General features: G+C 44.7%; 1 protein-coding gene across 1 annotated transcript in view; it reads right to left on the bottom strand.

The window, feature by feature from the left end:
• Positions 1-3,481: 3,481 nt before the first annotated feature.
• syne2b (spectrin repeat containing, nuclear envelope 2b) overlaps positions 3,482-14,447 on the bottom strand; it is a 258,903-nt gene continuing 247,937 nt past the window's right edge. The window contains exons 124-129 of the mRNA XM_061744277.1: positions 13,220-13,483; positions 11,801-11,929; positions 11,362-11,553; positions 10,326-10,400; positions 8,917-8,966; positions 3,482-4,935 (exon numbers count right to left, since the gene is read on the bottom strand). Coding sequence (XP_061600261.1) covers positions 4,725-4,935; positions 8,917-8,966; positions 10,326-10,400; positions 11,362-11,553; positions 11,801-11,929; positions 13,220-13,483 — 921 coding nt within the window. The 3' untranslated portion in view covers positions 3,482-4,724. The remainder of the gene's footprint in view (positions 4,936-8,916; positions 8,967-10,325; positions 10,401-11,361; positions 11,554-11,800; positions 11,930-13,219; positions 13,484-14,447) is intronic.

The following is a 14,447-nucleotide window of genomic DNA, read 5'->3' as shown; positions in this document are numbered from 1 at the left end:
TGCTCCTTCCCCCCAGTCACGTGTCCATGCGTCGCCCCCTCATGTGGTCATTTGGCTGCAGAAAACAAAGTGCTGCTGTTTAACAGGGTCACTATTGGCGTTTTCCCACTAGTACCTACTCATCTCAGCTTGGCCTGGTTTCTTTTCCATAACGATTCACCCCCTGGATCAGAAGTAGGAGGTTGGAGTGAAGCTGTTGTGACGTATTTGATTGTGTATCTAAATGAAGAAGACAACAACACTAAAGATGTAGAACCTGGAGGAGATGATAGATGTGCTGCTGGGTCTGTGGCTTGTGTTCCATATCAAGTTAAAAGATGAGAGTGAGAGAAGCTTCAAGCCCGACTCGCCTCGGTTTGGTTCTTTCCCACTAGGGGTCTAACGTGCCGAGTAGATTCTTTTCTGTATCTATTCTGCCGAGGTTCTAAGCTGCTGAGTCGGCTGTATCTGACATCATCACACTACAGGCCACCGATTGGTCGGGGGGTTGGAGTCAGACGTCTGAGTCAGGAGGAGGAAATCAGAGAAAGAGACTCTGACAGATTCTTCATTTTATTCATCCAGCAATGGCAGCAAAAGTCTGTTTCATGATCCAACTCTGAGGGTCAGATGTTCATAAACCTGGTGCTGAGGAGAGAATTAAAAAGGGATCTAGAGCAGTGATTCTTAACCATAGGGCCGCGGCCCACACTTGGGCCGCGAGCGCCATCTAGTGGGCCGCCAAAAAAAATTCAGTTTTGTACGTGTGGGCCGCGAGGGCCGCGGGACTGCATAGCAACTCCCAACCAAATGAGGAGAAGACACTCAGCTAGCTGTACGTGTAAAAGTAAGAGAAATGGTGTGTCTTTACAGAGAAAATCCTTCATTTTGCACAGAGTAGGTTTAGATCCGCCAGGATCAGGGATCGATTACTTGGGTCTGCGCCCAGAGCGAGCGAGCGCGGCGTGCTCATTTATCCCGGCGCGTCCCCGCGGCCGGGGAGGTCGGCTGAGGCTGCCGCTCGGGCGGTGGGCTCCATCGTTACTGCTGAAGGATGGTAGATGTAGATGCGTGGGCTGTCGTGTCTGCTGGACTGGACTGTTCGGGCTTTCGAAAAAGCATCGGAAAGTAACTGCTGCAGCGCGGTGCGGGCTGTGCCCGTCGCAGCTGATCAGGCTCGGATGAAACCCGACACACTGAGTCCTGACAACTTATTAATGTAAATAACTTAAAGTAAAATCAAACTAAGTTTTGTCCTCGCTCTATTTTTAAATATGCAACCCGGAATGGACAAATTCATCCTGGTTCAGTCTTCCCACTGGGACAAAACCAGTGTCTCATACGTTCAGAGACCGTGGCGTTCAAAGTGAGAAAGTGAAACGCCACTGAAACAAAACACAAAGTTTTTGTGAAGCAGCTTTCTCCACAGTGAACATAATTAAAACTAAATATCGTTTCAGGCTCAACAATGAGCACCTCCACATGTGTATGAGAACCTGACACCATCCAGCCCAGATTTAAAGTCCTGACAGAAGAAATTAGAGCTCAGTTCTCTCACTGAACGACAGAAAGTGGGGGCCTAAGATTAAAAGAGGGGAAGAAAGAAAAACTGTTAAATTGTTAAGATGTGTTTATATTAATTTAGTATAAAAATGTGTTGAGACAATTAACAAAGAAAAGGGGAAATTCAAACTGCTGGTAGAGAAATAAAATAAGATAGCATTTGAAAAATAAAATAAAATCTACTTTATTTTTAAGAGAAAAAAATATGTTTAATTCAAGTTACACATGTTAATGGGCAAATATGTACTTTTTTTAATATAACAGTCAGATGCAGATGTTGATACAACTATGAGGCTACTTGAATATATATATATATATATATATATATATATATATATATATATATATATATATATATATATTATAATGTTCTGGACCTTCCCTTGAGTAAATTTTCTCTAAATGGACCTCTTAAAGTTTTAGTTGAATACCCCTGCTATACAGTGTTTATATTTAATGGGCCCCGGGCCACTCTGTACTGAAAAAATTGGGCCCCAAGGTCAGAAAGGTTAAGAACCCCTGATCTAGACGGAGATAAGGAACGACCAGATCTACCAGGAGCTCTGTCTCTTCATAGCTGCTCACGGCTCCAGCTGACTTTTAAGCAGCGCAGAGACAAACTAACAAAAAGTGTCACCGCTTGAAGCTTCTCTCACTCTTATTTTTTAACTTGATATCAAACACAAACCACAGACCCAGCAGCACATCCATCATCTCCTCCAGGTTCTACATCTTTAGTGTTGTTGTCTTCTTCCTTTAGATACACAATCAAATACGTCACAGCAGCTTCTCCAACCTCCTACTTCTCATCTGGGTATTGAAGAGAAACGAGGGCAAGGTGAGTCCAGTCGGGCTTAGTAGGTACTAGTGGAAAAGCACCATTGTTTGTCTGCCAGCGTAAACTCAGCCTCGGTTCCAGACTGTCCGACCCTCGTCCCCGGGTGTTGCTGTTTCCTCGCCTTTCTCTCCTGTCTGTGGTTTGTTCACGCATGAACACGTGTTTCCAAACGTGACGCAGTTGCTGGCAACAACACGCTGCTGCTGCTGCCGGCGGTGGTTTGTGATCGGACTTTCTCTCAAACCTCCCGGTACAAGAAAAAAAAACAACATACAACTGCAAATCAACACGGTTTACTATCAGTCAAATATTACAATCTTTACATCCCATAAATAGAGGACCACAAAATAAAGGAAACACACACACATTGTCATTAGTTTGGCGGTCAGAGCAGTGTGAGGTCATGAGGTCAAATTAAACATTGAGGATCAGTACATTTAATAAATCTTTAATTGTGCACGTGGATACATTCGTTGCTCGAGGGGTTCCTCACATTCATGCACCGACTCCAGCATGTGCTGCTAGTCTGGACTGAGGTCAATTCCACATGTGGGTCAATGACGTGACGCCTATATATATTTTTTTCAATTTAAAAAAGGTTTAAATGGATAAAAAAATACCATATATATGAACTACCTGTCCCACATATGGACTCACTTGAACTTTACAAAAAATACTAGTTATTTGTGATTTTGTTGTTGTTTTAAGCGTCAAAATGTCATGTGGTGCGACCGTCCGACCAGGACTCTTGTTTTGAAAACTTTTTTTGAAATCACTCTAAATCCGGCATGATTTGTGAAATGTCTTGTAGTGTGTAAGATTGCAACACATTTGTATTTATATTTCCATCATAATATACAAACAAAGACTGATGTCCAATTTATGAAAAATCATGCGGCGCGACCATTAAAAAAACAACCATTTTTGTTTAATACTGAAAACTTGTAAAAAAAAGATGTCAAGATGTTAAGGAAATTAATTTTAATATGAATCATGGTTGCACCACATGACTTTTTTTAAGGTTAGTGCCAATTCATCTTGACAAAAAACTCTGAAATCACTTAATTTAAAAATGTAATATGAATTTATGTGTACCGTACACAACATTCTTAATGTTTGAACTACTGCAATAGATATTCTTTTTTTTATTATTTTAAAATGGACCTTTTGAAAATCCTTATTCGTCATTGACCCATGTGCGTGAGGTTCCGGCCACTGTCCCCACCTCTGATCCGATATGAACCCATTTCCACGTTCCTTGGAAAAGCCTCGCCACATCAGATCCTTGAGGTTATTCTGGATGGGTTCAAACAATCCAATCACAAATTTCAGCTCCTTTTTCAGGACAAGACGCAACGTCTACAGTCCGGATGCTGAACCCCAGCGGCAGCAGCACCAGAAACGCTCGTAGGTACGCCGTTGTTGCCAGCTGCCAACACCATGTCTGTAAAGTTGATGCATGAGCAGAGGAAGTCCAATAAATGTTGGTTTTAAACTGTGGTGTAAATATATATGGATAGATGAAGAAGATCTCTGTCTCTTTGTTTGTATCCAATGACTGGTTTAAATATGAAAACCTCCAGAACACGTTTACAGGATCACAAGACAAAAGTGCTGAACTTGAAATCAATAAGTCGTCCAGTCACTTAGCCCCAGACCTCCTTCAGGAAACTCACAAACACTCATCTAACTTTTACTCTTCCAGTACTTCATCTCTGTGTACAAGAGTCATGATAACAATATAATCTGCTGGTTAAGTGTTTGATTTATTCAGCTGCACGAAAAAGCAAGCAGCCTACGTCTACGAGGGTGCAAAGGTGCTCAACAAGCTGCTTCCTGCCATTTCAAACATTTAGAAAATAGTGGCAGTTGGTAGAAAGTGCCTGGTGTTGTTGTGAGGTGATACTTTGGTGATAAGTCCTTCATTATCCTACAAACCGCTGCCAGAATACAAAATACACATATTAAAATTGAACCATGCACCCAGTTTGATGGAGCTGATCAGCAGGAGCATCGATTCTTAAAAAGGTCACACGTTTCAAAACAAACCGGTGATATGGCTTCTCATTTAGAAGAACACTGCAAAAACTCAAAATCTTACCAGGAATATTTGTCTTATTTCTAGTTAAAATTTTTTCACTAGAAATAACAAAAATATTCTTGTTAATATTTTGAGTTTTTGCAGTGAATAAATAAATACTTCTTTTTTTTTTTAAATACAACACTAAAAGTCAAAAACACAAGTCCATCCCGGGTGGAACCTCGGCGCATGTGAGGGGTAGAGTTCGTGTGGGAGCGCGCCGCCACCACCGCGCCGCCACCACCGCGCCGCCACAGCCGCAGCTCAGGTGGGCGGAGGGCCGTTGGTGTAGTGCAGCATGGGGTAGAAGGACCGGGCAAAGTTGTTGGACAGGGTGCAGCTGTAATCCTCGTCAGAGACGGGAACCAGGCAGAAGAGAACCAGCAGCAGGAGGAAGAGCACGTGGAGCGGGAAGGCCGCCCGGAAGGCCCGGTACAGCAGGTCTCTGCGGCTGGAGGGATGCTGCTTCTTCTCCCTGCATGCCCACAAAGAGACCAGGTCAGTGCACGCTTTATTGTCAATATTCACTTTTTCCATTTTCAGATTTCCATATCGCCAAGAGAAATATCGTATTTGTGAACACAATCCTCTGGTTCTATTTCATCCCTGCTGACCGCCAGAGGCGGTGCTTCAAGCACTGAATATTCCCCTTCGCGCATGCGCAGTTCGAGTATTTAAACCAACAACGTCACCTGTGACACCTGGATGATATGAGAAGTCGATATCGTCCGGCGTCGTCAGAGGATCAGTTCTTTTTCATCTTCTCGCGCGCAGGTTTGCTTTGGAAGCGTTGAAACCGCGTTCTCAACAAATCTAACGTGTAGTTGTCGCTAGTAGTTCCGTGACCGTTGTCGGTCGGAACAGTGGATCATTCGCCCTCCAGGAACTGCAACGGCAAAACTTTCTTCGGAGTTCGTCAGCACGTGGACGCGGCACGTCCTTGTGTTCGCCGGTAAGCCGGTGCTGTCACTCCCCTCTAGCCGGGACGAGGTATGTGACTTCTGAGTTCGTTGCATCATTTATTGTTTATTGATACGGTTGCGGTTTCTTTATTTCCTGGCTTTTTTTCTCAGCTGGAGGGTCGCGTTAGCGCTTCCCCGCTGCCAGCGTGGGCCCTAGTCCCCAGTCCCGGATCACGGATGACCTTCTGACACGGGCATATGATGCTGGTGCACGTGCTGGTCGCATAGGCAACTCCCCGTCACACCTCATGCTGGCCCTTTCAGCTTATCTCCATAGGGCAATGTGGCTGTAGACGCAGTTACTTTCTGCGATGCTTCTCTTGAAGCCTTCAGCCTTTTGTCCAGGGAAGTCGGACGGATGATGTCCATCCTGGTCCAGACTCGCCGCCAAGTATGGCTTTCACAATCGACCCTGACAGAGGCGTTTCGGAGGACTCTCCGTGGCCTCCCAGTGGAGCCGGGAGAGATGTTTGGCCCAGCAGCGCAGGAAGCGCTGGAGCAGACCATCCGGGCGAGGCAGACCAGGCAGCAGCTTGCATCCGTTGCAGCGGTTGTTCCACTGAGCTTGCTATCACTGCGCCCTCTGCAGAGGTGGCTGAACAGCTTCCACTTGGATGCCCAGCGGCACAGACACAGGAAACTCAGGGTGTCCCAGCAGTGTCTCCTTGCCCTTGCTCCATGGAGGGACAGGGCCTAGGGGTATCCCTATGGGCTGCATTCCATCTCGCAGGGAGATCTGCGTGCGGTGCACCTGGCTCTACAGCACTTCCTGCCATACCTGAGAGGCAGGTCAGACAACACCTCGACTGTATATCACATCAACCATTAAGGTAGGACCAAGTCTGCACGGCTGCTGCAGGTGTCGCAGGAGCTCCTGACCTGGGCAGCCCCTCACCTGATCAGCCTACGGGCAGTATATCTACTGGGAAGGCGAAACCACCTGGCAGACTTCCTTTCCCACCAAAAACCTCCATCGGGGGAGTGGCGCCTCCACCTGGAGGTGGAGCACACCATCTGGAGCCTCTTCAGCAGAGCAGGGGTGGACCTTTCGCCTCGGAGGTGTCCACCCACTGCCCTCTGTGGTTTTCCTTGGCAGAGACCACCAGCCCGGTGGGCCAGGATGCACTGGCTCATACGTGGCCAGGGGGTTTCCTATATGCCTTCCCCCCACTTCCTCTGATTCGTCCAGTACTTCAGAGAGTCCTTCGGGAGGGTCACATAATTCTGCTGGTGGCCCCCTTCTGGCCGGGCAGGACTTGGTTCCCTCTGCTGCACAGACTCTGCACCGTGGCACCTCCCCGGCAGGAGGGATCTCCTATCCCAGCTAGGGGGTCGGATCTGGCATCCCAACCCCCATGCCTCCAACTGTGTGTGTGGCTGCTGGAGGGCCCGAACTGCTATTGAGAAGTTGCGTGGACCCTGTTAGGCATACTACCTTGAATGCCAGAGCACCATCCACTCGGGTACAGTACAACAGGTGGAAGTTGTTTTCTGACTGGTGTAGGGGTCGAAGTGTAGACCCGGTAAATTGTTCTGTGCCTACTGTCCTTGAGTTCCTGCAGTCCCTCCTGGACAAGGACCGGTCTCCTTCTACACTGAGGGGGGATATGGCAGCTATATCGTGTCGACATGCAAGGGTCGACAATGGCACGGTAGGGAGCCACAGTCTGGTGTCCCTCTTCCTGAAGGGGGCTCGGAGGTTGCTTCCTCCGAGAGCCCCGAGGCCCCCAGCACGGGATCTTCCTCTGGTGCTGGATGCTCTGGGCCGGGCCTCCTTTTGAACCCTTGGCACAGGCTCAGCTGAAGTGGGTGTCATGCAAGACCGCATTCCTCCTGGCCATTTGCTCTGCAAAGTGTGTCAGTGAGCTGCACATGTCCGTTAGTGACTTGTGTCTGAGGTGGAACTCTGATGGCTCTGGATTTACTCTGTGGCCGAACCCGGCATTCCTCCCTAAGGTTCTGTCACGCTCTCACCTCAACCAGCCTATACGGCTTGCACGGTTTGACCCTCCGCCGGGAGAGAGGAGGGCTGAGCTGGATCTGTTGTGCCCAGTACGGGCCCTGAGAGCCTACGTTGCAGCTACCGCATGCATTCAGCGGTCGGAGCAGCTCTTCCTGTGCTATGGGGGCCCTAACAAGGGTTGTGCTCTCTCTGCACAGCGTCTGTCCCACTGGGTTGTAGATCCGCCATGCGTATGGGGCGAGTAACCATCCCCTGCCGCCTGGTGTGAGGTGCCACTCCACCAGGAGCGTCTCCACGTCCTGGGCGGCCCTGAGAGGAGTTTCCCTGGAGGATATTTGTGCCGCTGCCTCATGGGCATCGCCGGATACTTTCTCCAGGTTCTACAGGGTGAATGTTTCCTGCATCAGCTGATTCCACTCACTGAGGTTTGTAACTGGGATTCCTCGTGACTTTGCTGGTATAGGTCATTCAGTGCTTGAAGCTCCACCTCTGGCGGTCAGCAGGGATGAAATAGAACCAAAGTTACGAATGTAACTACGGTTCTATGAATCCCGAATAACCGCCAGAGCTCTCTTGTCACTCAGAATCGTTGTGTTTTCGCGAGAAGATTCTGTAGGAACTGATCTGACGACGCCGGAATATATCGACTTCTCCGGGTCATCCAGACGTCACAGGTGACGTTGTTGGTATACATACTCGAACTGCACATGCGCGAAGGGGAAGATTCAGTACTTGAAGCACCAACTCTGGCGATCAGCAGGGATGAAATAGAACCGTAGTTACATTCGTAACTTTCGTTATCTGGACCCAACACTTTTCTGACTTCTTATTCTTTGGCATTTTTATGCATGATTGACAAAAATGAAACATAAAATCATCTTTATGAAAACCGCTCACAATAAGCTTTAAAAAACGGTTGTTTCTACGAGACACGTACGTACGGAAGAGTATTAGTGCCAGGCAGGAGGAAAATATAAAATAATATTGTAGAGGAGGAAGATTTTTTTTTCCATTATGCACTTTGAGAAAAAAGTCAAAATGTCGGGAAAAAAGTCGAAATTTTGAGAAAAAAGTCAATTGGCTTCACGATATTGGTTTGAAACACATATGACACATATGCAGTTGCATAACTTCAGAAACGTCCCCTTAACGTTCCACTCCAAGGATGTTAGTTAGTTAGTTAGTTAGTTAGTTAGTTAGTTAGTTAGTTAGTTAGTTACGGCTGCTGCTGCAAAGCTGTCAGTCGCTCTGCTGACTGGATTTGATGGGCCAGAGGAGACATTTACACTTTATTCACCAAATTGTATTTCAACTTTATTCTCGAAATTTCGACTTTATTCACGAAATTTCGACTTTTTTCTTGAAATTGTATTTCAACATTAATCTCGACATTTCAACTTTTTTCGCGAAGTGAACAATAAAAAAAAATCTAAAAATACTCCTCCGTACGTACGGGCTCTGAAGAGAAGTGGTTTTATAAACATAGATGTTCACAAGCTGAACACATCTATCTCCTGGATGCTACAGTTACCTTGTTGCTGCGGGTGTTCCGGTTGTAGCTGCCTGTAAACCCGACTGCTCCTAAAGAACGAATAGCATGAGCTTTAATACAGTAAAAGTGGTCAGGTTAATGTTAATGTGGTGATCATGTCATGAGAGTAGCCAAGAGCCGTTTGTGTTTGGAAAGTTTATGTTGAAGTCATCGCGGTTATGCTTGAGTCACACTTCAACACCGTAAAAACGGTGTAAGAACATTCAAATGTAATGTTGAGAACAGTAAACCTACAGAAGAGTATTAGGGCCAGGCAGGAGAAAAATGTAAATAATACTTTAGAGGAGGAAGATTTTTTTTTCATTATGCTCTTCGAGAAAAAAGTCGAAATGTCGAGATTATAATGTTGAAGTAAAATTTCGAGAAAAAAGTCGAAATGTTATGAAAAAAGTTAAAATGTTGAGAAAAAAGTCAAAGTTTTGTGAATAAAGTTGACATTTCTACTTTATTCTCGACATTTCGACTTTTTTCTCAAAGGGCACAATAAAAAAAAAATCTTCCCCTCTCAAATATTTTTTCTCCTGCATGACCCTGATACTCTTCCGTAGTAAACCCCCTAAAAAAACACTGTAAAAGAAAGGACTAAAAAAAAAAATCATAATAAATAAATAAGATGAAGTACCCAGACGATACAAGGATCACATTCACGCCCACTAATAAAACACTGAACACTTTTACAGGATTTCTACATTAAGATGTTAAATGTGTGATCAGATTTATATATTTGTTTAACTCCAAAAAAAAAGAACACTGCGGGATCGGGATGTAGTCTAGCGACAAGATGGAAATCAATGACGTGGAAAAGAACTTCAAACGAGGTCTTTACAAAACAAAGACAAAGCAAGGCCAGTCAGATATTTGGAGGAACTGTGTTTAGTGTCTGTGGAGCATCTTGGAAGAGACGAGGGATTGGAACCTCAGTCGGTCAGCAGCATTCTCTTCCTCCACAGCAATATAATGGCCAAATGATTCATTTGTTAAATTAATTTATTCCATTCGTTAACTTTGTTTATTTTATGTTATTTATTTATTAGTGTTATTTGAGCCACTCACAGCTACTGTCGTTGCTATAACCTCGACCACATAATTGATGCGCAATAGGCGAAATAGCTTGTGGATGATGACAATGATGGATTTGCATCTAACTTTGGGTCAGGTGACCTATGAACTGTCAATCATCCATCAAGCTCAACAATGATCATGTTAACATTAAATCAGATAGATTTGTCCAGTTGGGAGTGGAACACACACGTTGCGGGCGGTAATGGTCAGAAGTTCAGTCCCGCACAGGGCTCTATTGTGGAGTTCCACAAGCATCTTGAACCAAACTGACTCAAGTCCTGACTTCACAACAGGAAGAAGTTTAGGGTTTGGTCTCAGTGCAGTACCTTGTGGAGCGACGGAGCCGAGGTGAGTTCTCCCAGAGCCGCGTCGTCCATCCCAGAGCTGGAGCTGCAGGTTACCTGACGGTAGAGAGCAGACACAAGACTGACTAACCAGTTCCACGTCACCCGGTCCTCACCACCACCATAGACATATAAACGTAGACGCCGTATCGAGTGGTTTTGCTGCTGCTGCGATACGTCAACGTGGCCGCCATATTGGATGTTCAAGACAGCAATGGACTTATTTTCATAAAGCGCTTTTCTACCAAGAAATGTAAATTTTACGTCTCATTTATTCATTCACACACGCACTAATATACTTGGGAAACAGTTAGGCACCAATATACACATATATATATATATATATATAAATATATATATGTATATATATAAATATATATATGTATATATATATGTATATATATATACATATATATATATCCCTCCTCACAAAAATAAGAAAAATAGAGAAACATATTTTCTCATCAACAAAACAAATTTTCAAATAACAAAATAACATATTTGAACAATTTTCAGACAGTAAAATCAAATCTGAAAAATGGTTCAAATATGTTATTTTGTTACTTGAAAAATGTAAAACATGTTTATGTAAAATATGTTTTGTTGATGAGAAAATATGTTTCTCTATTTTTCTTATTTTTGTGAGGGGGGATATATATTGCTTTTCGGCACTACCGTGTTCTCTATAGCTGATATAACATGAATTACTCCTATGTGGGATCAATAAAGTTCTTATTTTTGCCCTTAGAGAAAATTAAATATATTATATTTGGTGCCTAACTGTTTCCCAAGTATATTAGTGCGTGTGTGAATGAATAAATGAGACGTAAAACGTACGTTTCTTTGTAGAAAGACGCTTTATGAAAATAAGTCCATTTACTTGTATTAGTTTACAGCGCAGTCTTGAACATCCAATATGGCGGCGACGTTGACGTATCGCGGGAGCTCCATGGGGCAGATACGTATAGATGTCTATGCTCACCACCACCACCACCACCACTCCCCCAGCGGGACCTACCAGCTGCTCCTTCAGGGACAGCAGGGCTGCAGCCACCTGCCGCAGCAGCAGCTGCAGTTTGTTGCAGACCACGTGGACCTTCTCCTTGGCCTCCAGGCTCTCCTCCCCGGTGGCCTCCAGCAGGAGCTGGGAGCAGATCTCCTGCAGGGCAGAAACCTGCCGTCGCCGGCTCTGCAGCTCGTCCTGCAGCGCCTGCAGCGGTGGCAGAGAGCACAGGGCTGAAACACACGCCTTGGACACGGGAAGCTCTGCTGAGCTATGCAGACATGCAGACATGCATGACAAACAGCACACAAAGTTGTCTGTCTGGTGACATATTCAGAAGCAGACCTAGTGTGTCCCTGTTGCAGATGTGTATTTAGACACGCACAGATTCTAGGAACATCAGTCGCTTCTGATACTTGACATGTGGAAGCAGAAAGAAAGCGTGTGTGCTCACCATGAGCTGGTCCTGCTGCTGCAGCAGCGCAGAGCGCGGCGTCCACCGGCCCGTCACGTCAACAGCACGCAGTCTCTTCTCCAGCTGAGACAGCCACATCAGCAGGGAGTGCAGCGTTTCATGAAACTCCTGCAGAGTAAGACGTGACCACAGTCAGCTCACAGGGACTACGTTTAGATGCAGTCAAAATTCAGGTTACGGTCAATATTCCAGTTACTGAAACAGTGGGAATAATCTGTTTCCATGCGTGAGCAAACAGGGTTATATGAGAGGCCATTTAGGAAATAATTCATATTTGCTCTCACATGTTACATCATACTCTCTTACAAACACTAGTATAGTCACGCACACATACTGTCATACTCTCACACATATACTAGTATAGTCACACACACATACTGTCATACTCTCACACATATACTACTATAGTCACACACACACACACACTTACTATCATACTCTCTCACAAACATTAGTATACTCACACACACTTACTACTATAGTCACACACACACACACACTTACTATCATACTCTCTTACAAACAGTAGTATAGTCACGCACACATAGTATCATACTCTTACACATATACTACTATAGTCACACACACTTACTATCATACTCTCTCACATATACTAGTATAGTCACACACACATACTGTCATACTCTCACACATATACTACTATAGTCACACACACACACACACACACTTACTATCATACTCTCTTACAAACAGTAGTATAGTCACGCACACATAGTATCATACTCTTACACATATACTACTATAGTCACACACACTTACTATCATACTCTCTCACATATACTACTATAGTCACACACACTTACTATCATACTCTCTCACATATACTAGTAATGTCACACACACTTACTATCATACTCTCTCACATATACTACTATAGTCACACACACTTACTATCATACTCTCACACATATACTAGTATAGTCACACACACTTAATACTAATGTCACACACACTTACTATCATACTCTCACACATATACTAGTAAAGTCACACACACTTAATACTAATGTCACACACACTTACTATCATACTCTCACACATATACTAGTAAAGTCACACACACTTAATACTAATGTCACACACACTTACTATCATACTCTCTCACATATACTAGTATAGTCACACACACAGATTGAAACGGAAGTCAACTTGAATTTCCAGTTTCTGATTGGCTCATCATGGGTTTAGGTTCCGGATTCGTCTCTCCAGCGGGATCTCAAGGACAAGGTTAACATGTGAAAATGGTCGACCAGGACCATGTCAATGTGGCAAATGGACTTTTAAATAACATTTTAACCCGTTCAGATGGTTCGAAATTTCCAACATTTTGGTTATCACAGAAAGTTTTCTTTTTTCTACCTTTTCTTCGTTGCTCACCTGGCACTGCATGAGCGCGACGTGCAGCCTCCTCTCCCAGCTCTCCAGGCCGCTGCAGGCCTGCGTCCAGCTGTGGTTGGCTGAGCTCAGGGCCTCCTGCAGCTCCTGCAGCTCCTGCAGCTCCTGCAGCTCCTGCAGTTCCTGCAGTTCCTGCAGCTGCTGCAGCTGCTGCAGCTCAGCGCCGTCGCCCCGCAGGAAGTGCCGGCTGCTCAGGTTGACGGAGATCATCAGACACTTGTAGCCATTGAACATTCTCTGCATCTCCTTCGCAGATTTAAGAGGAGAGATTAGGTGTTGACTTGTTCTTCACCGCTGTTGATTTGATTTTTTGATTTGAAGATTTCATTTCGAGTATGCATGATAAAAAAAGAGTACAAAAAAGTACAAAAAACAGAATACACGGATCCACCAACATGCTCGAAACGGAGTAGGAATGAAGTAAACACTTATCGAGTCCTACCCCTGAATCTTACATACATTCTTACATATAACAAGAAGTTTACTTATAAAACACCCATACCTACTTTAATAACTATTCAATATAGTGATATAATACTCAATTATATGTATATGTTACGGCTAATGTAGAAAAACGGCAGTATGGGTTAATGCTGTGGATGTGTCAGACCCGACATTTTTTCGGGGAGTGTAACGTTGGGCTTCTTCAACAGCCATAAATAGCCTTGTCAACAACAAGCATGTGCATTGTGTTGAAGAATATTATCAAATCCAGTTCAGAAGTCTGCTGTAGTGTAGTGAGTTTTATTCAGTAAGCCGGCGGTGAGCAGACCTACGCAGCGCGTGTTTAGGTTGGTGTGCTGACCCAGAGTGGTTGGAATCATGACTTTTTATACAGTAAGTTCAAAGCAAAAAAAGGCAAGAATCAACAAGCCAAAGGTGAAAGACAAAAAGCAATTAAAGGGTATTTACAGTCAGATGTGATCTGTGGCCAATGTGATCTGTGATCTGTGGCCCTCGGGCATTCGGCATGAATATCATTCAGTTGTAAATTACCCCACAGGGTGTTCTCGTTATTCAAGTCTGTGGCCAAATGAGTTGGTATTAACATATCAGTCCGTCAGGAACTTCATCATATGGCATTCCCGTGGTTTAAGTCTGTTTAAAGGTGTCGGCCCTGCAGGGGGTAGGAAGCTGGAGTTTCACGTCAGCCACGGTGTCACAATGCCTCATCAATTGCATATGGGCTTCTTCCATTGGCTGCTACGCA

The sequence above is a fragment of the Cololabis saira genome, chromosome 16 (genome assembly GCF_033807715.1).
Source record: "Cololabis saira isolate AMF1-May2022 chromosome 16, fColSai1.1, whole genome shotgun sequence".
NCBI classification, from domain to species: domain Eukaryota; kingdom Metazoa; phylum Chordata; class Actinopteri; order Beloniformes; family Belonidae; genus Cololabis; species Cololabis saira.
This window is presented reverse-complemented; position numbering and strand designations above follow the sequence as displayed.